Here is a 24,336-nt window from a genome sequence, read left to right as displayed (position 1 = left end):
CTGCATTTATACTTTAGAAAGATTAATCTGGTAGCAGAAGATGAGATGAACAGGGGATGAAAAGAGATGAATTCAGAGGGTATAGCACTAAAATTCACATCACAAATGACAAGAGATCAGGAGGGCTCGAACTCTGTCTTGTCAAAGGGAGTAGAAAGAAAGGAGTAGATGTGAAGACTCACTTGAAATTCACCGAACACAAAGACTTAGAGGGCAAAAGAAAAGAATAATACCACATCTTTGAATTGCTAGGCTGATGAATAGTGTATTGTGCACGAGATGTTGAGTCTGAGAGGCTAGCTGCAAGACATTCATTTGGAGACATGTAATTGAAAATCTGAACTAGAACTCAAGAAGAATGTATACATGTCTGGATCCTCTTGATGGGGGAATCTAGCAAAGCCCACAGGTTGAGGGTGATACTGAGAGGCAAGAGACGAGAGGCCCACGGGCAGATGAATGGACAAGAAGAAGTAGGGGAGGAAATAAGGAGGGTTTTAAAGGCATGAATGGTCAAGTCACTATCTTGTACACCTGAATTTAATGTCGTGAAAACCAAAGAGAGTTCCCCACTAGACTTTAAGCTCCTTGAGGGTAACGGCCCTATGTATCATCTCAAGGCACTCCCCTCAGGGCTTGTCGTCACACCAACTTGCTCAGTAAAGCCCTTGCTGCCCTGAATCTCATCCTTAAAACTCTCTTGCCCACTCCATGTCCCTCTTTCATCTGTGCTCTTTAAACACTTTCTGTGAAACTCTGTTAAAGGTTTTCCCATCAAACTCGCTCAGTAGATGTTTGCCTTCTTTGAGGGTGGGCCCCTGAGCTGGGACTGTGTCATATTCATCCTTATAACTCAGCATTCGGCCCCGTGCTGGGCCCATGTGGCACCCGGGGGATTCATGGAAGGAAGACAGGAAGGAGGGAGGGGGGATTAGCAGCAGCATCTCCCCAAGGAGTCTGAGAATGAAGAGTTCCAAAAGCCACCCAACTTGGGTAGTAACTCCAGATTCTTTATACTGCACCCCTAGCCATATGCTAAGTAGACTCTTTCTGAACATATTCTTGTCTAGGCTTTTGTTAGAATAAATACTATATTCTTGTATAATTGTCCTCTGGGGTGAGAGGGATCATTGAGCGTTCTCATGGCTTATCTCATGGCTTATCTGGGGTTCTCAGAAGAGTTTGTAGGTTGGGGAAAACCAAGAGAAAGCAGAATGACAGCACCCTACCCACACAGCCCACCTTTCCTTTTTTTCTCAGTAATTTTTTCTACCTTTATTGAGGTATAATTGACAAATAAAATTGTATATATTTAAAACAAACATAAAACAACATGATGATATGATATACATTGTGAAATGATTGCCACAATTAAGTTAATTAACACTTCCATCACCTCATGTAGTTACTGTGGTGTGTGTGTGTGTGTGTGGTAAGAATGCTTAAGATCTACTCTCATGGCAAATTTCAAGGAGACAACACAGCCTTACGAACGGTAGTCGCCGCGCTGTAGGCTAGATCCCAGAACTATCTTAACAACTGCCAGTCTTCACCCTTTACCCAACATCTCCACATTCCGCCCCCCCCACACTCTCCGGCCCCCAGCACCCAGCATTCCACCCTGTTTCCCTGAGTTCGCCTTTTTTCTGTCTTTTTAAAAATCCACAGAGGGATGAGAGCCTCTGAGTTCTCTGCATTATTTCTCTCAGCCTGCTGTCCCCTGGGTTCATCCATGGTGTGGCAAATGTCATGCAGCCCACCTTTCTGCTCCTCTCTCAATCAGGGCAGATTTTCCTTGCAAATCTCTTCCACAAGATGCCCTCAGAAGGACAAAGCAGGAGGGATACCAGCCAAGTCCTTTATTTTCTCTACAGATAAACTTAGCATTCTGCAGTTTCCTTCCCAGGTTCCCAGGTTTAAGAATAAAACTGGATCCCTTTAGTATCAGTGGCTTTGGGCTCATGTTACCCATATCTGGCAGAGCCTTAGCTGTTTCTGCCTGGCCCACCCTTATAACAATCATCATTTGTATTCCCAAAGACTTTATTTGCCTCCCACAAAGCCCAGTGATCTGTGGGGGAGTAGCATGGATATTAGGAGAAGCAACATCAATATATTTAAAGCTTCCATTGGGTAGCACTGCTTGTCTTTAAGCCACCTCAGTCATCAAGAGTAACTAACAAATGTATAGTCACAGGCAGCCCTACAGAGGAAGACGCTATGTAGACAGAAAATCAATGAGGCAATAATAATGACAATTGTTAAGAGGAAGAATTGGTCTTTTGCAGATTTCCAAGCCTTTAATTTCTGTTTTCCATAATGGATTTTAAAACTTCACAGTCTTCGCTGCTGTTGGCTAACTCATCTGCAGTGAAATCTATTTAAAAGTACTAACAGCTCAAAACTATGTTTTATCCCAAAGCACATTATGAAAACAGGAATAATAATTGCAACAGAAATAAAATTCAAAGACTTTTATTGACTTTTCATGTTTAATGGTTATTATTCTGGCTTGTTTCGAGTAATTTTAATAACCACAGTTTATTTACAAAATTCAGACTAATTCTTTTGTTCCCATGCCAACAAAATACATTTGTTCCCAGACAGCTGGTATGATGCATCATTCTAAAATTTGTGTTGTTATGAGGGATGGAACCACATTTAATTTTGGCCACATCTTATTCTCAATGAGAGTTTATTTGAATACTTGCCGCTGTTTTCTGAAAAACACTTGAAGCACAGTGTCAGGGACATGAGTATTTTTGTTAAAATATACATCTCATCAAAATTTTCCTTATAAATCAGTTGTGGTAGAATTCTAGATTTTAGGGGCAAAGCAACTCAACACTTATACACAAAACCTCGACTACAAACTATGCACAATGATCACAATGCTGTTGTTAAAGGAGAACTCAAAGCAGCTCTTCTGGGATGAATGTGCTCTGTATTTCATCATGGCTTTCTTGAGATTCCCTTTGTTTTTAACTTCACCAGGCTGATTGTGCTGGGGGGAGGAGAGAGGAGGCATGTTTTTAATCCTGTGCTTTGCTGACATATCAAATCCAAGCGTCAGTAAAGCATCCACTGCATCATTGCAGGTGTTTTTCCATAAAGCATTTTCTACATTGTCGAAGTGGCTCTTTGTCCATGCAGCGAACACTGGGGGGCGATGGGGACAGGGGGTGAGGGCCACAAAGGCTCTGACCTGGGGCTGCCAGCTTCAAAGCCTGCCTGTGTCTGCCTGGGGCTGGGTCTCATCTTGCACTCCTGTAATGAAGTAATGTGATAATACATTCTTCCTTCTTGTGGTTTAATTTTATCTTTAAGGTAGTTTTGGCTGGAATTTTAGTGGGTTTTTTTAATTGTTTTTTTATTCCAAAAATGATTTACTGCAAATCAGTAAATTATGGAGGCACTTAAAACCCAAGAATAAAAGCTTAAAACCAAGTTTTCCTCTATGCCACCTTTTTACACTGGTGGTCAAGAAGAATGATCACGAGCATTAACCCGCGTAATAGAATACAGTCTCCCAGGAAGAGAGAAAGGAGAATATATCCCTGAGCAGTGTCCTGTCAAGGCTTACTTTTCTGGCAGCTGCTGAGCACTGGCTTCATGGAATTGAGTGAATGGCTGGAAAGAGGAAGTTCAAGAAGAGAGAAACACAGAGATGGTAAAAGAGGATGGGAGGGCGTCAGCACGGTGACAGGGAGAAACGTTTGATGACTACTTACTGTGCCTGTCATACTCAGAAGTCATCATGTATTCTGAGCTAACATTTACTTACAATTCCTCTTCTGCTCTCATCCAGCCGGAAAAGATCTCCTTCCAGTTGAAAGAGGCTATTTGGAGGTAGAAGCGATGGAAATTGTTTATTGTCAAACAAATGACAGGGCCCAGGTATTTTCGAGGCCTCAGATGTGTATCTGTTTAAACTAGAAATAAGGAAAGAAAGGTGATATTTTTATACAAAGGAAAATTGAGAAATTTAAAAGGCCCTTTGAACATACGTAACCTTTTGGATTTCTATACAGAACTCGAGGACAGTTCCAATTGAAGAAAATATTGTCATAAAATGTTCAAGTGCAAAGAATGACTTCTTGAATCACAGAGAAATTAGAACTAGTGAAGAATAGAGCATCATTGGCATGATTAAAATTGAATGAAATATGACACCTGTTTTGAAGCAGACAATCTAATACCTTCTCAGCACTCAGCGTAGAGAGTTGACATGGAAATCTTGTCCTCTAGGAGCTTCTGTTATTATAATAAAGGAAAACATCATTTAAAGATCCATTTTTGGTTTTGTATGTGAGATTTACACTCAGGATTATTGAGAAGAGGCAAGAAGTAGGAGTAGAAAGCCCTCTGACAGGAGATTTTCTAATTTTAATTAAGAAGTAAGGGAGGAGGAGAACTCTTCCTTTCGGCCCTTTACCTGACCGGGCCGGTCTGTCTCCGAGGAAGCTTCCACTCCGATCGCCGGGCACGGCGCTTCGAGCTGGAACAGTGAGCAGAATGAGTACCTCACAGGACCAGAATGGCTGCGCCAGTACTAGAGAACCCCTTTTGAGGTGTTGTGATGCACGGAGGGACTTGGAGCTTGCTATTGGTGGAGTTCTCTGAGCTGAACAGCAAATTAAAGATAACTTGCAAGAGGTCAAAGCCCAGATTCACAGCTGCATAAGCCATCACTTGGAATGCCTTCGAAGCCGTGAGGTATGGCTGTATGAGCAGGTAGATCTCATCTATCAGCTTAAAGAGGAGACACTTCAGCAGCAGAACCAACAGCTCTACTGGTTACTGGGCCAGTTCAGGTGTCTTATTCATCAACTGGAGTGCACCCAAAACAAAGATCTAGCAATCAAGTCTCTGTGTGCCTGGAGAGACTGGGCAATTTGACCCTCAAACCCGAAGATTCGACTGTCCTACTCTTTGAAGCAGACACAACTGCTCTGCGCCAGGCCATCACCAGGTTTGGCTCCCTCAAGACCATCCAAATTCCTGAGCACCTGATTGCTCATGCTAATTCATCAAATATTGGGCCTTTCCTGGAGAAAAGAGGTTATGTCCCATTGCCAGAACAGAAGTCAGCATCCAGCACCACAGCTGTCTCTCTCAGCGAATGGCTCCTTGGAAGCAAACCTGCCAGTGGTCGTCAGGCTCCTTACATCCCAGCACCAACCTCCAGGACTGGCTCACCCAAAAGCCGACCTTGGAGAATAGTCAGACTTCTGCCAGAGCCTGCAGTTTCTTCAGTAATGTCTGGGGCAACCTAAAGGGCTTAGAAAACTGGCTCTACAAGAGTCAGCAACAAGAGGTTCCTGAAAAACCAACTTACCAAAAGTGTAACAGCCATTCTTCTACCAGTTCTTATGCTGTTGAAATTGAAAAGGCTGGAGACCTGGACCTTTTTGATCAAGATGAGATGGACCTTTCTGATTGGCTGATGACTGCTCAGGAATCCCAGAAGCTGGAGGAGCCTGGGAAGGGTAGCTGTGAAACCAGTGAGAAGTGGGAGCTCCTCTTGCAGGTGTTCCAGGAGCCCTGTAGTGTGAATGATTGGCTTGTCAAGCCTGATTCCTGTACCAATTGTTGGGGCAACCAGCCCAAGGGTGTGGAGATTGAAAACCTGGGCAATCTGAAGTGCCTGAATGACCACGTAGAGGCCAAGAAACCCTTGTCCACTCCCAGCCTGATGACTGAGGATTGGCTTGTTCAGAACCCTCAGGACCCATATAAAGTAGAGGAAGTGTGCAAAGCCAATGAGCCCTGTACAAGTTTTGCAGAGTGTGTGTGTGATGAGCACTGTGAGAAGGAAGCTCTGTGTAAATAGCTTCTGAAGAAAGAAGGAAAAGACAAAAATGGTATGCCTGTAGAACCAAATCCTGAGCCGGAGAAGTGTATAGATTTCCTGAGTGTGTGGCTCTTTCCTTCCAGAAAAGAGGCAATGCAACAAGCTAAGACGTCAAAGGCAGTGGCTCCCTCTAGAATTGCAGATTCCTTCCAAGTCATAAGGAACAGTCCTTTGTCAGAGTGGCTCATCACACCCTCATACAAAGAAGGTTGTCTCAAAGAAGTGCCAAGTGCTGAAGACAGAGCTGGCAAGCAAAAGCTTATGAACCCCGCGGCCACTTCCTGGTGTCCCTTTAACACAGCTGACTGGATCTTGCCAGGAAAGAAAATGGGAAACCTCAGCCATTTATCCTCAGGAGAGGACAAGTGGCTACTTCGAAAGAAGGCCAAGGAAGTATTACTGAACTCACCCCTACAGGAGGAACGTAACTTTTCCCAAGACCATTACGGCCTCCCAGCAGTTTGTGACCTCTTTGCCTGTATGCAGCTTCAAGTTGACAAAGAAAAGTGGTTGTATCGAATGCCTCTACAGATGTGAAGGAATGGAACACGAGTCAAGCAACTTTACTGCAAATTACCACACATCCATGGGCCAAGTGACTGTGCGGCTTGCCAAATCATTGTGTTTCTGGGTCTGACCAGTCAGCTTAGTTCCTTTTCCTACCTAATTTTGAGCTAGTGAAGAGAAATAAGTCATCAAATTATGAGTTACAGTGTAAAAGAAAAAGGCTGTTTGTTGATGCTGAGGGTGATCAGTTCCTTCTTACAGAAGTATTAACTCAGCCCTACACTAGAAACACAGCATCTTGGTGGACAGGTCTTTTTCATAAGCCTCTACAGCTCCTTAGATTGGATTATTACTAGAAGTACATTAAAACACTGTAGTTTTAAAAATGAAATAGTTCTATAATCAAGGTGTGTTGATGTATTCGAAAGCTAGTGAGCTTCCCTAACCTTTTGATTGTCCTCCTTTAGATGCTTCCCTTGCTGTGGGTTTTCTTCCACTGGTGGTGGGAATGATTCTTCTGTTTAATATATAGTATATTTCACACAAGTACTTAACTTTGCCAATATATTTTTTTCCTTACCAAAATGTGTATTAACAATCTTGGCAATTTTGGACATTAATTACAAAACATTTTAACCTACATGTCAGATTCTACATTATTTTTCTTCTTTTGAAAGAGATTCAGCTACTGCAAATTTTGTCTTTTTCCCTTTTCTAAATGTTATTATTAAAGTATCGAGTGAGCTTTCAGAAGAACTCCAAATTGCTTCAAGACTATATTCAAGGTAGTCCTAGCTGCTTTCAAAATATTCTGAACTACAGGTCAAAGAGCCCTAGTGCTGACTAATCAATCAGAGAGCAAAAGGCAAGACATGTTGGAAACGTAGTACTCGAACTATTTGCTATCTTAAGGGTTACTGGCTCATCCTGTGTAAAGGGAAGCTGAGCTTGACACCCGGTGCTTTTAACTAGGATAAAGTAAATGTCCTCTCACTGCAAGCGTAGCATACCTATACCTCTGAAAGTAGAATGCAGTGACGTTTTAGTGAACAGGCCGTTTTGAACACTTGTGCCTTGGGGTGTTTACTGAAGCTTTATGAAAACTTGATGTTTTCTCAGTATCCTTAAAAGTCACATCCATGCTTTAAAAGGTTTCTCTGTAGGAAATGCGATTTATAATGTTTTTAAATTCTCTAAGGTAAGATACCATAGCTGCTTTCTAGGCTTTTAAGCAATTAAGCCACTCAGTTTGCCTATATGTTATTGTTCATACTTGTCAAATTTGTGATATGGTCATCTAAAAACCCTTTTGGGGAAACTTCACAATCCCACGGTCCTTGCCAGACAGTTTCATTAGACTACTTGACCACAGCTGAAAAGAGCCTCTTATTTTTTTGGCCCCGCCCCCCAATACCACTTAGAACTTTAACAAAGGTGGCAGGTAAAAACTTGATAGTTTTTGAGGTTTAAGGATGTATTCCTAATTTTACACTCACCACCATGCTAATGAGTATGTAAAACATTCTTCTGCACTGATGCATTTTGTACCCACTCTATTAAAAGCATTAACAGCCAAAAAAAAAAAAAAAAAAAAAAAGAAGAAGAAGAAGTATGGGAGGATTTGCACTGTTTTAGCAATGACAGACTTATGTGGGGGGTTCTTCCTGGCTCAGGTAGGTAGCAAGGCATGGTGGAGAAGAAAGGGCCCAGATGTCAGGCTTACGTCAAGCTTGGTTCTTTCAGCAGCAGCAGAAAGGATCTGACAGCTGGCACATCAGGCCTGGCCCCCACTATAGAACCAGAGCAGCAATTTATCTCACTTTTCTACCCTTCCACTTTAAGATTTTATTTGAAGGAATGCCCATGCAGAAAGAATGGGAAAAAATTGGAAACCTAGACCAAATGATTCCAAATGCTTCATTTGGCTCAGAAGAGTTTGAGGTTTTGTTTGAGTTGGTAAACAGAGGAAGGTAAATAAGATGGTAAATTAGAACATGCCACAGCTCAGGGTGAACTCTCTAAACTCCTAAGTGATGCATTCAACATTTCAATTCAATTTAACAAATATTTCCTGAGCAACTACTATGTATCAGGTCCTTAATTCGCCTTGATAGACATCAATGAGCAAAGAAAAATCCTTGCTTTTATGAAGCTTACATTATAGCCTTTTGCATTTCTATATAAATTTTAGACTCAACTTGTCAATTTCTAATGTCTCCCAGTCCATGAACATAGTATATCCCTCTGCTTTATTTAAGCATTCTTTAATTCTTTTATTATTTTATGTAAAGATATCTTACACATCTTATGTTAAATTTATTCCTATTTATTTTACATATTATGATGCTTTTTGAAATGGTATTACTTTTAAAATTTTATTTTCTCACCATTGGTTCCTGGTATATAGAAATTAAGTTGACTTTTGTGTAGTTTCCCTTTATCATATTAAGGAAGTTTCTTTCTATTCTTATAAAGATTTTTTTTCACTTTTAAATTATAAATGGATGTTCCTTAAAGGCCCTTTTGTCCATCCTTTGAGACAGTCATATGAATTTTGCCCTTCATTCTGCTAATACTATGAACTTCATAGATTAGTTTTCTAACATTGAATCATCAGTGTTGAGTTTCTGGAATAAGCCCTTTTTGATTATGAGGACTTATCCCTTTTTATCTGTTGCTGGATTTTGGTTTGCCAGTATTTTGTTTAGGATTTTTACATCTGTGTTTATGAGTGAGATTAGCCTATACTTTTCTTTTACTATAATGTTCTTACTAGATTTTGGTATCAAAGTTTGCTGTCCTCATAAAACAAATTGGAGTGTTCTCTATCTGTTTCCTGGAGGAGTTTGTCTAATACTGATATTATTTCATCCTTAAAATGGTAGATGAAGCTATTGGGACTTAGAGTTTTCTTTGTTGGAAGATTTTCAATTAATCATGTATATACTTTCCTTAGTGGTTATAGTATCAGATTTTCTGTTTTAATGTCTGCCTGACTCTCTCTTCTCTTTTTGGGACTATAATTATATGTATGTTAGACCTTCTAACTTTGTTCCCTGTGCTCTGTATTTATTCTGGATATTTTTTAAATCCAGTTTCTAGTTCCTTTCCTTAACTGTGGTTAATCTGCTGTTAAACCCATTCTTAATTTGGGTTATTATATTTTCCAGAGCTAGAATTTCTACTTAGTTTCTTTTTAGTTTCCTGTCCTGTGCTGAAGTTCACAGCTGTTTTTCTTATTTTGTTGAACATATTTATCTCAGTTCTTTTAAAGTCTAAGTCTGATCATCATTATGTGGAATTCACATGGATCTTATTTTATTGTCTTTGTTTCTCTTGGCTTTTGGTCATATTGTCTTGTTTTCTTGTGAGCCTGGCTATTTTTGATTGAATGCCAGATATTTTATATAGAACTTCATAGAAATATTTGAAGCCTACCTAGAATGATGATAATTTCCTCCAGAGAGAATTTACATTTGCTTCTAGGTGGGCAGGTAGTGGCACTTGCTATCCTGAATAACCTTAATCCATTTTCAGGAATTGAGATTATTTGAAGCTAGTTTTAGAGAGGGCTGGTCTATTTCCAATTCACTCCTTCTCATAGGGTGTGAAGTCCACCCAAAGCATGGGATTTTGCCAGGTGCTCCTGTTTAGTGACACCTGGACTGCAGCCTGTGTCTCCATGGCTTTTTTTTGTGAGGCTGTTAAAAGATCTGTTCAGCTTCTCAGCCTCTTACCAACCACTCTAGAGTTGGCAAAGGCCACTACATAAAAATATTCCCAAGACTTACAAGCTCTCTTAATATCTATCATTTTCAGGATCTTGGTCCTATGCTTCTTCCCTGCCTTGTTAGTTCCATAATACCTCGGGGGTTTTGTTTGTTTGTTTGTTTGTTTGTTTGTTTGTTTGTTTGTTTTAAAGATTTTTTATTTATTTATTTGACAGAGAGCGAGACAGCAAGAGAGGGAACACAAGCAGGGGGAGTGGGAGAGGGAGAAGCAGGCTTCCTGCTGAGCAGAGAGCCTGATGCGGAGCTCGATCCCAGGACCCTGGGATCATGACCTGAGCCGAAGGCAGACGCCCAACAACTGAGCCACCCAGGCACCCCAAGTTCCCTAATACTTTGAAACAGACTTGGAGAGAATTATTTAAGTGGAAATCCAGTATTTGCATTTCTGTGAGTTGCTTGATCACATTCATTGCTAATTTGTTCTATCGATTTGTTTTTCTAATTTGACCTATAGAAATTAATTTTCTTACTTATTCTGTATCTTAGTGGTGTGATAAATAAATTGCAAATGCTTCCAGTTTCTTCTCCTTTGATTTTATATTCAATATTTTAATTTTTTGAGAACATTATTTTTCATTTTTTCTTTATGGTTTCTAAGTTTGCCTGGGAAGGTCTTCCCTACCCTAAGATTATAAAATATATTCTCTTGGGGCACCTGGGTGGCTCAGTCGGTTGAGCAGCTGCCTTCGGCTCAGGTCATGATCCCAGGGTTCTGGGATCGAGCCCCACATTGGGCTCCTTGCTCAGCGGGGAGCCTGCTGCTCCCTCTGCCTCTGCCTGCTGCTCCCCTTGCTTGTGCTCTCTCTCTCACTATCTCTCTCTCTGTGTCAAGTAAAAATAAATAAAATCATAAAAAAATAAATAAAATAAAATATATTCTCTTTGTAAATGTAGATAAAGTTACTAATCACTGACTTCAAAATAAGGAGTAGGCCTAATCTAAACCCATGACCACTTAAGGGCAGAGGACTTTCTCTGGCTGGAGGCAGAAGAGATGTGACAGAAGGGGAGGGCAGAGAGATTTGAAGTGTGAGAAGGATCCAGTTCACTGGTGCTGATTAAAATTGGAGGGGGCAATATAAGGTGGCCTTCAGGGCCTGAGAGAGGCTCCAGCTGACTGCCAGCAAGGCAATGGGGACATCAGCCCTTACAGCTGCAAGAAACTGAATTGTGCCCCAAACCTGAATGAACTCAGAAACAAATGCTCCCCCAGAGCCTCCAAATGAGAGTCTAGGCTAAGCCAACACCATGTTTTTGGCCCTGTGATACCAGAGCAGAGGAATCAGCTGGGCCTCTTTAGACTTACGACCTATAGAACTGTGAGATAATGAATTGGCATTGTTTCAAGCTGCGAAATTTATGGTAACTTGTTAGAGCAACAGTAGAAAGCTAATGCAGGGATCTTACCCTATTTTTTATAATTTATTCCCAAATAGCTAGCCAGTTATTGATAACATTTATTGACTGAGATATTCCTCCCCATTTATTTGAAATGCTACCTTTGTCAAGAATCAAATATTCCATATATGCATGAATCTCTTTGGGGCTTTGTATTCTTTCTTATTCATTTCCTGTGCCAATTCATCCATTTCCTGTGCCATTTCCCTCATTTTTATGGTGCTTAAGAGCATGAACTCTGGAGCCACGATGCCTGGGTTCAAAACCCAGCCCTGCCACCTCCACTTACTTGCCCTGGGACTTCAAGCAATTTACTATACTCTTTTTGTCTCAGTTCCCCTATCTTGAAAATGGGTTAATAATTATGCCTACCTTGTAAAATTGATGTGAAGATCATCAGTTATTACAAGTAGCATCTTTAGAAATGTACCAGTATGTAGTACCTATTACCTTTAGGGAAAGGTTCCCCTCACGATCTCTTTTTAGAATTGCCTGAGTCATTCTTAAGCATTTACACTTTCATGTGAACCTTAGAATAATCTTGCCAACTTCCCTTTTGTAAAGTCTCTGTGACTGGTTGGAACTGCACTGAGGTTATGAGTTAGTCTGGGAAGAATGAACGTCTTTGCAATATTGTGCTCACCTATTCAGGAACTTGGCATCTCTTTGCATTTCATTATGTTTTTTGTGTCTTTCAGTACAATTGAAATTTATCTTTTTATGGATGTTGTGCATTTCTTATTAAATTTATTCCCAGGTATATTATGGCATTTTTCCCCCTTCGTGGGTTTTCCCCATATAGTCTCTAAAAAGTCATGACTCATGTTGAGGAAATCGTTCATATGTTTTGTTTGTCTATATCCAGCCAACCAGAACTATTCTCAACCTTAATTCTATTGAATTTTCAGTTGATTTCTTAAATTTATCTAAGTAGACAATTATGTCGTTCCTTAACAGATAATTTTGTGTCTTCCTTTCCATCTTTCATCTGTATTCGATTTTGTTATTGCCCAGGGGAGGCCTCTAGTTCAGTGTTGACGAGCAGCAATGACAGAATGCGTCCCTCTGTTTTACTTGTTTTTAACAAGAATGCTTCTTAGGTCTCACGCAAGTGTTTTGGTTTCTGAGAGGTTTGTTTGTTTGTTTGTTTGTTTTTTTGAGGTTTTATTTATTTATTTATTTATTTTTTAATTTGACTGAGCAAGCACAAGCAAGGAGAGCAGCAGAGGGAGAGGGAGAAGCAAGCTCCCCGCTGAGCAGGGAGCCCGATGTGGGACTCGATCCCAGGACCCCGGGATCATGACCTGAGCCGAAGGCAGACGCTTAACCAGCTGAGCCACCCAGGGGTCCCTGAGGGTTTCTGATGGTTACTCTTTGTGGGGTTGAGACATGTCACCTTCGTTATAATTACTTATGTCCATGTTTGGTCCTTCCCACCAGGCTAAGACTCCTTTAAGGGCCAAGTATATATTAGAGTAGGAATACACGCACACACACGTGTGTGTTTATATACACACATATACTTAGCTCGTGTGTGTGTGTGCATGTAATAGATACATCTGCTTCATAGTCAGCTTTCAGCACAGAGAAGACAGAGTTTATCTCCGGTTGGTATAGGGAACTTGCAGCACTTAGACACACAGAAGGCCTCAGAGTCCTCCTGCACACACAGGATAGAAGCACCACTACCTCTGACTTGTGCTGCCATCCGCAACCAGTGACTTCTCAGCCCACTCGTATTATACCAATGGGGTCTCTTACACACCGTGCAAGACCCTCTTCTCCAAGGCGGAGAATCCCGCCCCCGCTCCCTCCCAACTCCCCCTTCTGGATCCCTTACACCACAGTCAGGGGGAGGTTTCTATGAAGCCACCCTGTGGTCTGACCTTCAGATTCCTGCCCACTAACTACTGTTTTCCTTTTTGCCACCTGCTTACAGTATTTCTCTTCTCAACCAGCTGCATACTATTTGTTTTACTCCTCCCCATGCAGCCAAACAACCTCAAAGGACATCTGAGAAATGCGTTTCCCTTTAGAAACAGTAGTAGACATAGCTTTCTATATGTTAATATATTTTATCTAATATTTTCTTTATTTCTTTATAATAGTAAGTTATTCTTTCAAGGACAGTAACATGAGTTAATTCCCAGTCATTCACATTGGGCTTAATCTGGGTACCTGCCTCTCAACCACAGCAACCCCACAGTGCTTGGCACAGAGTTGGTATTCAACTGCTTGATCTGTGAATATACAAATAACACATCCCATACGTTTTTGGACTGAATTGGCTGACTATCTGATTAATGATTCTGAAGTAGTGTCTACTTAGTTTTCATTGATCCTTAAAACTGCTAAATTCTTGCTTATGTCTATATTGGCCTTTTTAGTGAAGCTTGCATATGTAAAAATTATGTTGGTTAATTGCTGCCCGTTCCACTCCTTTGTGAGCTGTGACATTTAGGAGCAGCTAAGTCTGGGGAAAGGCAAGATTAGGTGGAAGCCTGAAGTATGCATGATGTATTACAAAGTTGGCACTTTTTGGTATTTGGTTTTTAAACAGGTGACGAATAATGATAAAAGTGTTCACATTTGTGTGTACAGAGATGTTGCCAGCAAACAGAAAGTTTCCTGAGAATTTAAATTATGAGTTTTAAAAATTCCAACTGAGTTATAACAATGCACAGCAACAGAACCCAAACAGTGAGTTGACCTGCTTGTTAGGGAAATCTCGCTATGGTACCTATGCCACTATATTAGGGTATAATTAGAGCATATTTTTAAAATGACAGAACACAAGAGTTTTAGACCCTCCTCTAAGCATCAGTAAACCTCAAAGAAGAGATGCCTCACTGATGGGAGAAACAAGCTATTTTTAACAGGAGATGGCCCCTATTCATTTAGCAAATGTTCGTTGAACACCTACTATGGGCCAGGCGCCATCAGCCTGGAGTGTAGGATGAGTGGGAGGAGCTTTCCCAGAAGGAGCTCATGGCCTCGCGGAGGAGATTCTTGAAGTTAACCTGTATTGCCCTGCTGACCCAGCATAATCTGATTTTTCTGCTCCTTTTTAGACCTCCCTCTCAATCTCTTCTACTGACTTCTGGTCTTGGACAGTTGCCCTTTTTGTAGGTAACCTCTACCTTCTGGTTGTGCTTTCTGACTTCTCCTAGCTATATATTCTGTCTTCCCCAGTGATCTCATCTGCCCCCAGGGGCTCTGGCACTCATTTATGACAGTGATTTCCAAATCTCTAGTCGCAGGTATACCTCTTTGTCACACTCAAGTCCTGCGTATCTATCCGTGTGGTGACACATGCACCTTAGTCGGGCATATCAGACTCTCAGGTCTAAAGCCGGAGTCTACTATTATAAAGAAAAAAAAAACTCCTTGCTGCTAAATCTCGGTTTTATAGTCAGTCTAATAGTTGGGGCTCAATCGTCTTCGGGAGGAAAGAGAAATGAGTCATTAGTAACAGGCAATATTAATAGAGTTTCTCTTAATACAGAGCAGTCAAGCTGGTGGTGTGATTTCAGTGAAGACGGGGAAGGGTCAGCTGCCCCTTTCCCAAAAGTGTTTGCTCTCCTGACTTGATGAAAACTGAGTTTATGGGCCCACAATTTCAGGTAGCAGAGACCAGACTTTATTTTTCAATTAGAGATGTCGACATCCCTCGAAACGGTCATCCATCACAACTTCTACCAAAAGACATTTAGCTAAGAGAAGGTGGTGTGACAATACTGGGCACCCGAACAGAACGGGGAGGAGGACAAGAGTCTGTGTGAGGAGAGAGGGCCAGTTTTGCACGGCGTCGGCCTGGGAGTCAGGGGGAGCCTGCCGGGTGATGCGGCAGCAGGGAGCACGCTGGGATGCGCGCCGGCTGTTGTGTGCACGTGCTGAAGCCCTGTGTTGTGCGCCTGACGCTGATATTGCCCTGTAGGTCAGCTGGCTGCAACTGAAACAGAACTGAGAAAGAAAAAAGAGCCCCTCTGAACCTGTTCTTGGCCAAAGGGGTGGTATGAACTCTTTCCGTGAATCAGTAGAGCTGAACTGAGAGAAGACAAACCCCTGCGATTTTAGCAAAGTGAGGGGAAAGGAAGCCCTCTTCTTCTACCCCAGGACAGGGGGGAGCGGGTTTAGCTTTGTGTTGTTGTCAGGGAGCACTTTGGTTCTGTAATCCCAGGCACGTTGCTCCCCAAAAGCCACATGTAGTCAGCTGGTTTTAGAGTTTTCTCTGCCCTCGTGGTTATGAATTACATGAACCTTTAGGGCTTAACCACCACAAACAGAGGATTTTCCAGGTGGGGGATCAGAGTTAGGAAAAGAAAACTACTAAAACACAAGTCACTGGGGCAATAAGGTCTCTTTTTGTTGAAATGGGGTGACTGCCCTAAGAATGGGGTGCCGGGCATCGAGCTCCACCCTGAAGGGCAGGAATAGCTGCGACACCAAGGCTCCCCAGGTAGTGGGAAACACTGCGCGTGTTAACCACCAGGCCGGGCCGGATTCTACGGTGTCTGCGGTGTTGTGTGTTTTGTTCTTTGTGGTTGTTCCAGAAGTTACGTTTACTCTCACTACACAAATAATACAAACTGACCTTAAAGCTGTTTCCATTTTTGTCTTCCTGAATGTGTGAAATGTAAAATACACTTGTTCCTGAAATTAATTCGCACCCTAATTCCCACTGCTAAGTGTGAGCCTCTCTTGGACTCCTTTCAACGGGCCTTTTGTTTTTGCACAAAAGTAGGAGTATTTTTAAAATGCGTGTCTGTGATATAATAAATTATAGAGGCATAAGAGAAAAGAATATAGGATTTTAGAGTTTTGGGGGTTTGTTTGTTCTTGTTTTATTTGGTTGGCTTTTTTTTTTTTTTTTTTTTTTTGCTTTCTAGTACATCAGAGTGGGACCACAGCTTAAGTCAACCCTATAACAGATACTAACTCAGAAAATATCCTTTCATTCCCTTACCCCATCGCCCTCAAGTTGTGATTGCTCTCCGTAATTCCTTGGGCTTCTACATTTGGTTCCCTGGACATTTTCCCAAGCTTGTTCAACCATTAGCCTTCTGGACTTCTGGGTTTAAGTACTGTCAGATCAGATTTAAATCATGTGTTGGGGCTTGGTGGGTCCATCATTGTCCTCAATTTAAGAAGCATTATAGAGGTCACGACATTGCTACAAAGAAGGTGGCACTAATCCCTCACTTTATAAAAGGGAACGCTGTGGTGCGCATTACACCAAAGGCACCGGCCCCACCAGCACCCGGACCCAAGAGCCAGCCGTGCACCCGTTTCCTCAGCCCTCACTGCGTACTTCCAGGGGTGGGTAGTGCGAAACCAGATGTCAGCTCTTTCTCAAATACTCCTCTCTGACTTAGCATTAAATTTCCCTGAGGCCAGATGCCCGTGTTTAAATAACATCCTAGAGGATCCAAAGAGAAGGGATTACTCATCGTGTTTCATTCATATAAAATCTGAAATAAAGGGAAGAAGAGTACAAAGAAACCAGAGTACCTTGACTGTGTCTTGCCAGACTCTTATAATTTGCCAGCCTCGCTTCGGAAAGCTCAGAAGTGAAGTGTCCTTTTTCTTTAATTATCGATCGAACCTCCCATTACTTGTTATTAGTGCTTTTTAGTAAAAAACAAAAGTAGTTTCTCTGGTGAGGCAGTTTGGTTCTGTTTTCAGGAGATTGGTCAGCCCTTGCTGTAAAGCGGCCCCGTCCTTAATCACTTCTACCTACTTACTTTATCGACTCATACTTTGCTCTCTGAAATTATTGCTTTTGAGGGTCTGCATCAGTTGAGACCCACAGCAAATAACCAAACCCCTTGTCTTTGAATAGTTACTTTCCGTGATGCTCCCCGGGTGGTACCCAAAGCTTCACCAAGCACAGGTACCATTAGGGCCTGAAGTACACCAAGGCCAGTCATGGGCAGATTGTTAGCAATGTAGGCTGCTGGGTATGTAGGTCTCTTGTGAAATAGAAGCTGTGTGGCAAAGGGCCACCACACAATGTAAAACAGAGGCCAGCAAAAGGTTTGCCACCAGTGGAGAAGGTCTGCTGAGGTTAAGTAGCATGAATGTATAGTTGATCCTATCAAAATTGTTTTGTGTGTGTGTGTTGTTGTTGTTGTTGTTGTTGACTTTCTGCAGTAGCAAAAGAGAACCTCTGGATGGGGAAAGCAGGTGGTGGGCAGTACCCAGAGCTGGAGTTTGGCCCAGAGGACCCAGAGACATCAGATGTTCGTGTGTAAAGTCTAGCTGAAGTCAGCAAGAGAGCTCACACGGGGAACTACCCCACTGATTTGGAAAGTAAGGGGGCTTTGAGTGAGCCGAGTTAGAATGCAGTGAGGAGGGGAGGTGGGGGCGGGGGGCCAGGTAGTTGGCAGTGCGGAAGGTGGTACGGGGCTTGGGGCAGAGGTCAGTGCCCAAGCAGCCAGTCCGGTCAGTAGGGTGTGGTGACTTTTAAATAGTGGCCATCCTCACGTCATGGTCGCTGGCTGATGGGTTGGGTCAGCTCGTCCGGTGCTCGGGTGCAAAGTAGAGAGGCTTGGCGGAGAATCTTGGCCCCTGTCAAATAATCCATTAGAAATAGCTGGTTGAAACTCACACGGGTTTAAACATTAAGAATGTTTTGATTCCTGTAACTGAGAAGTAGTATTGGCTTCAAAGGAGGCTTAATCCAATTACTCAAATTATGTGACCAAAAGCCAGTTCTCTCTCTCCGTTTTTTTAGCTCTCTGTCCCTATTGCTGGCTCCATTGTCCGCAGGTTGTCCCCCTTGTCGTTGCAAGATAACTGCTAGCACTTCCTGGGCCTGTGTTTCCAGGCTCAAATACGCAGAAGAGAGGAAGTTCCCCTCCACAGCCCCAGGAGCCTTGGGCTCCGTTTCATTGGCCCCGAGCTCTAATCCTGGCAGCGGCCTGGAGCAGAAGGCAGAGGGGAAAGGCAGCTCATGCAAACGAAAGGGTTAATGAAACAAACCACCATCCCCTGGGGGTGTCCACTGGATCCTGAGTCCACAAAAGTGAGAGAACGCTGTTGTCTCCAGGCGCTGAGCCTCAGCTACTACTAATGTGCCTCCTGTCTTTACCTGGTTGTCTCAGCAGCTCTCAGGGCTGGGCTTGCAAATGAAAAGGCCCAGTGACTCAAGCAGAGTGAGGAAGAAAACTGGAGTGTGGAAGTGGTCGTCATTAAAAGAGAGGTGTGGTACAGGGGCGCCTGGGGGGCTCAGTCTGTTATGCATCTGACTCTTGAGTTCAGCTCAGGTCATGATCTCAGGGTGGTGAGATCGAACCCCGCATCGGGCTCCATGCTCAGCGGAGAGTCTCCTTGAGATTCTCTCTCCCTCTCCTTCTGCCTCTCCACCCCCACTTGTACTCTCACTCTCTCTCTAAAAAAAAAAAAAAAAAAAAAAAAAGTGAAGTGGTATTGTGGGCTGGATGTTTGTGTCTCCCCAAAATTCTTATGTTGAAACCCAAAGTCCTAGTGTGATGGTATTTGGAGATGAAGCCTGTACAGGGGTTTAGTGAGGTCAGGCATGGGATTAGCGCCCTCACAAGAAAAGACACGAGAGGTCTAGCTCACTGTCCGCTGTGTGAGGGAGCTGCGAGAAGGTGGCTGGCTGTAAGTCGGCAGCAGGGCTCCCTCCCCAGATCCTGACCATGCTGGCTCGCTGATCTTGGGCTTCCCAGCCTCCGGAAGCAGGAGAGGTGGATGCCTGTGGTGTAAGCCACCCGGGCTGTGGAATTTTCTTAGAGCAGCCCGAGCTGACTTAAGACCGGCAGGAACCAAGAGGCCAAACGTGTGAAGATAGTCCATCCCTGAGGACATCGAGCCCTGACCATGTCAGCAGGGTTGAGAGGAAGCCTGTGCTTGCTGTTGCCTCGGACTCTGCCTCCTCCGTCAGTCACACCTGATAACGTCTCATCACCCAGTCGTGTGATTTCTCCATCCTCTTCAGTTCTGTCTGCCCCCTCCACCCTCTGGCTGTCATCTTTGAATCCGAATCACCTCGAGTTTGGAGGAAATGGCCTCTTCTTAGCTGGTGTCCCTTCCTCTCATCTCTGACTAATCTTCCTTAAATACCACTGCTGTGGTGTTTTCTCCTGCTGGAAGACACTTCTCTGCCCGGTTCCGAGAGCTCTTGTGGTCTGGATGACCTCTCCAGGCTCGTCTCTGGGCCCCCAGCCCCCGCAAGCGGGCCTCCGCTCAGCAGGCTCTTGGCTTCCATACCAGTCACCCTCACGGGGTATTTTTCTTCACCTGGAATTTCCTTTCACCAAATGTCTGCCCATCCAACTGCTAGTCACCTTTGGCAGTACACCTAGACACCCACCTGCTCCCCTCTGACCTGCTCAAAGTGCCCCATGCCACACAGATCTCTTATCCCAAGTTTCTATGATGCTCCGTTTCCCCATAGCTGAATGTGTAAGGTTTGTGGGCCAATTAGGTTTCCCAACAAAATTGGAAGCTCCTTGGAGATAGGGTTTGCTTCTTCCTCTGTGCTCCTCACCAAGCATAGGCTGGTACTGAGAACGATGAGGGGCTCGGCACTGATTAGGGGAGGCGGAGAGGTGAGTGCATGGTCCATAACATGTCTGGGTCCAGTCCTGAGCACACTGGGAGCCAGGCTTCCTTGAGGCAGCGGCTCTGATCCTAGTGGATTGCCACCTGACTGCCCACCAGGCTCTGCGTCCCCTTGGCAGGGAATCGTTTAAATGAAGACGTAAAGGTTGCCCCAGAAATCCTGAGACAGTAGTTTAAAGGCCCCTGTGCCCAAGACTAGACACCCTTTGATACTTTGCACCTAATCCTTATATAGCCACGCTGGCTACCTGCCTCTCTCCCAGGCTTCTTCTGGTTACCGCATGTGGCCCAGCAACACAGTTGAGCTCCCTGCGTAGATGAAATTAAAAATGTCAGCGGGATCTTCTGAAAGTGCTCGTTCCATCAAATGTGTGCTCTGCCTTACGGGACATTTAAAGTATATATTAACTTAAGTTTGCAGTCAACAACCCTTCTTTTTCCAAGATCACTGAACATGACAATGGTCACATAAGCCACTTTTCCAGGGACTTGGGCCCACCTGTCTATTTAAAATCTCCTTTAAAAAATAAAAATAAAATAAAATCTTCTTAAGGCCAGGAGGAAGCAAGATTAATTTTCTCAAAGAAAATCACAAAAAGATTTTCTCGGGGCTGTAAAAAAAAAAAAAAAAAGTTAGCATAATGCAAGATAAACAGTATCCTTATTCCCCCAAATCTCAGACTTTCTGCTGCCACTATTGGTTTTCAGTATATGCACAAGATAAAGCAGAGAATGAAGTGACTGTGGAGTTCTGAGCAACCTACCTGGGCACTCGAGCCACGCAGAAAGATCTGATAGCAGCCTCCAATGCTTGGAAATAAATAGCAAAAACAAAACCTCTAGAATTCAATCTGGATTAGAAAAGACACTCTTTCTGTTTGTTTTCACATATAAATTGAGGTAGTTGAAATGTTCGCTATAATATATTTTACCTTGAGGGCCAATAAGCCTGAAGAATAACATTAGTCATAATATCAGCACCTAATGTTTAGGAAATTTTTTTCTAATTTTAAATAGTGATTTTTCTCTGTCCTTGAAGTAAAGAAGAAAGCTGTCCCGATGAGGATCCCTCAGCCAGCAACGGCCGTCGAGAGCTTTTTCCTTTGTGTCTTGACTTCTCCACCGTGAATTCTTTTCAGACATCATCAGAATATGTTTCTAGATTTCAGTACATTTTTAATATTACAGAAATGTCTTCAACTGAAAGAACAAAATCTTCCTGCTCTTTACTTGACCTTTGTTGGTTTGATGTGTTTTAGAAAAGATCTGGGCAACAGTTTTATAAAGAATGTGCCGAGACATTCCTGGAAAAGCACACTAGTGAAAATAATAATGAAAAAAAGATTAGAAGAGGAAACTTCTTGCTCAATCTAATGTACTGCTAATCTCCCCCACAGTTTCTTGGGGTTGTGCTGGTTTTACTGAAGACAGGAACAACTTACCCAAGTTTTTAAAAGATACTTTAATGTAACAGAAATTTTACTTTTGGTAGGCGTAGGTCCCAGTAAACCAAGCCGAGTTAATATTCCTACCAGTGTGTCTGATTTGTGAAAACAGAGACCCCAGTCTCTCTCACACTGAACGTGAACTACTCTCGGGCCATTTCTCCATAGCACCTAGAGCCGGTGTAGAGCCCAGAGATGTATGTGGTCAGGTATGTTCTGCTCCGTGCAAACTCCAGCCTGCATAAGAGGCTGGCAAAAACGCCTTTATGATGGCAAAAACAATCCTTATAATGTTTTCAAACTTCAGCTCAATAATGAAGTAATCTTATTTTCTTTTTAAATAGCATTGATCTCCCATAAAACATAGAACCTACCCTCAGGGGAACCACAGTCTAAGAGGAGAAAGCAGTGCATAAATAATTATCCTGTGACAATGAAGTAAAACAGAGGCTCTGGGTACGGGAGACCTAGATACGGGTCCTGGTGCACCTGCTAACTAGCTGTTGTGGCTGTGGATAAGACAGGAGCCTCTCTCGGCCTATTTCTTCATATGTAAATAATCATAAAGGTACCACATGGAATTGGTAGGGAGAGTAAATAAAATACATTATATGCAGAAGAAAGCGACGTGGTGCGTAACACATAGAAATCACTTAGTAACTGTCAGCTGTTGATGGTGGTGATGCTGACCACCAACACAACAATCCTAAGTGTTAGATGCATCAGACTTGGAGGCATATTGGGACTGGACGACTAAGGAAAGGTGTCCCAGAGAGGTCTCTGTGAGAACAGTGAGTAGCGCTCCAGCTGGTCAGGAGAAGGAGAAAGCACAGAACGGTATGTGCAAAGGCATGAGGCACGAAAAGGCATGGGATTTGGGGGGTGGGGGCAGGGGGGAAGATGCAAGTCCTCACTGAAGCACAAGGCATCCCCGAAAGTAAGATCAGCTGAGAAGGCTCATAGGTGATCCGTGCCAACAAGGCTGTCCTTAGTCTGTAGGTGCTGCAGCGCTTTCTTGGGGCCGGGGGCAGATGGTCAGATCTGCATTTTTGAAAAACAGGCAACAGTGTAGATAAGCAGTTGAAGAAAAAAAAAAAATAGGAGCAGTCCCTACCTGTCTCCTTCGTCCCCTGCCCACCCGCACGACCCCCGTCCTCACCTGACCACTTGGCAGTCCCGAAGCATGCCACACGCGTTCACCTGCATGCTTGTAGCTCTTCCTCTCCTCCGTCCAGAAAGTTCCTACTCATTCCACAAAGTCCCAGTCAAATCTCATCACCTCTTTAAAGACTCCCATTATCCCACTTAGAAGTAATCAATCTCTCCGATTCCCTTCCTTGGCCTATTATCCTTCAATTATGTTTTTATGTAGCTCCTTTTTACGTGTCTGATGTCAAATGTGTAAGCTTCCCGAAGACAAAAACCGTTTGCTACTCCACACAGAGCCATGCAGAGTAATCACCCGGAAACGTTGGCCAGATCCAGATCCCGACCGTTGTCATTCAGAAAGCCTGAATGGAGTCTTTGGATAACTGCACGTTCCCTAACTTTTAATTGAATGAAAATTTCTTTTATCTCTGCTGTGTAAAGGTGAACAACTCATGAATTTAGTCAGTGACTGTTTACAATGGTGTTTTGAAATTTTCTGCTATGAGGTTGTGGGGTCTCTGTTCCCATTAGTTGGGAGGTAAGGGGATTCATGCACAAAATCCTCATTAGTGTTAATTGGAACTGCCTAAGTAAATCCCGGGTGCACCAGTGGGACAATGACCGCCTTTGTATTCCTATTTTGTGTTTTGTATAGAATGCCATATCTGGCAAGACATGCCTTCTCAAACATAAGGAGATAATTGGTACTTTGAGGGAGAGATTTAACTTATTTATAATTGTCAAGTGTTTAAATATGCAGAAAATAAAGAGCAGTCATAGCTTGCCTCTTTTGAAAAATACCCTCAAACCAGGTCAAAAATCTCAGACTAAATCAGATATTTGGAGCGGTATTTAACTGAAGGTTAGATGTGGATACTCCTCCTGTAATTTTTGCTTTAAAATAGGAAACAACATTATTTATCAACAAACTAATTCCATCCTAAACCCTTATTTGTAGCGTTGCTGTTCACCCAAATCTCTCAGGACCGATACGCGGTCTAGATGGCTTTGTTTCACACGCGCTGACAACATGGGGGGCAAATGATGCCCATGGTCCCTGGCCTCCCTGCAGCTGCCCCTTCCTGTGAAACCCAAGGCCGTGCTCCCCACTCCGCTGCCTCTCAGCCCCCCTCTCCCACCATGCCTGAGCCTTCTCTTGTTCCCCTTCTCCTGCGCCCTGCATGGTGGAGCCACTTGTGGGTGACTCTCTACCCCTCAGGGATTCCTTGTCTCTCCTTCCCCCTTCAGAGAGCCCTTCCGTTCCTAAGGCTTCACCTTGCTCTTCCAGCCCAGGCCTCTCAGGCATCTAATCCCGGCCTTTCTCATAAGCTCCACAGCTGCCTCTCCTCACAAACGTCTCCCAGCACCTCAAACTAAGTAAATGCAAACCCAAACCATGTCTTCTCTCCCACCCACACACAGACGGGCTCCCTGCACCCATTACCCTGTCTCTCCAGGGACATTGCTCTTCTGGGCACGTGGCTGAGGCCTAGAATTCTCATTCAACTCACCTTTCACTTTTTTTACAAGCCAGTTCATCGTCAGCTTCTGTGATAGGACCTTCCCACAGCCTTGCCTTTGAACCAGAGTGCTCTTTCTCTCC

The 24,336-nt window shown here is 43.3% G+C and overlaps 1 protein-coding gene and 1 pseudogene across 10 annotated transcripts in view; both read left to right on the top strand.

Moving 5' to 3' along the window:
- The window catches only part of CEP112 (centrosomal protein 112), a 456,418-nt gene that overhangs the window by 416,916 nt on the left and 15,166 nt on the right, over nucleotides 1–24,336 (top strand). The window contains exon 25 of one of the 10 annotated variants that reach the window (XM_073883234.1): nucleotides 10,308–10,424. The exons of the other annotated variants lie outside the window; for them this stretch is intronic. Within the exon in view, the coding sequence (XP_073739335.1) occupies nucleotides 10,308–10,376 (69 nt within the window). The 3' untranslated portion in view covers nucleotides 10,377–10,424. Of the gene's footprint in view, nucleotides 1–10,307; nucleotides 10,425–24,336 lie in introns of those variants that run through there. 10 annotated transcript variants of the gene reach the window in all.
- LOC112837548 (nuclear receptor coactivator 4 pseudogene) lies at nucleotides 4,436–6,752 on the top strand (annotated as a pseudogene).

The sequence above is a fragment of the Callorhinus ursinus genome, unplaced genomic scaffold (genome assembly GCF_003265705.2).
Source record: "Callorhinus ursinus isolate GAN/ISIS: 27379988/994484 unplaced genomic scaffold, GSC_fseal_2.0 scaffold50, whole genome shotgun sequence".
NCBI classification, from domain to species: domain Eukaryota; kingdom Metazoa; phylum Chordata; class Mammalia; order Carnivora; family Otariidae; genus Callorhinus; species Callorhinus ursinus.
Note: the sequence above shows the minus strand (reverse complement) of the source record. Positions and strands in the feature narration are given on the sequence as shown.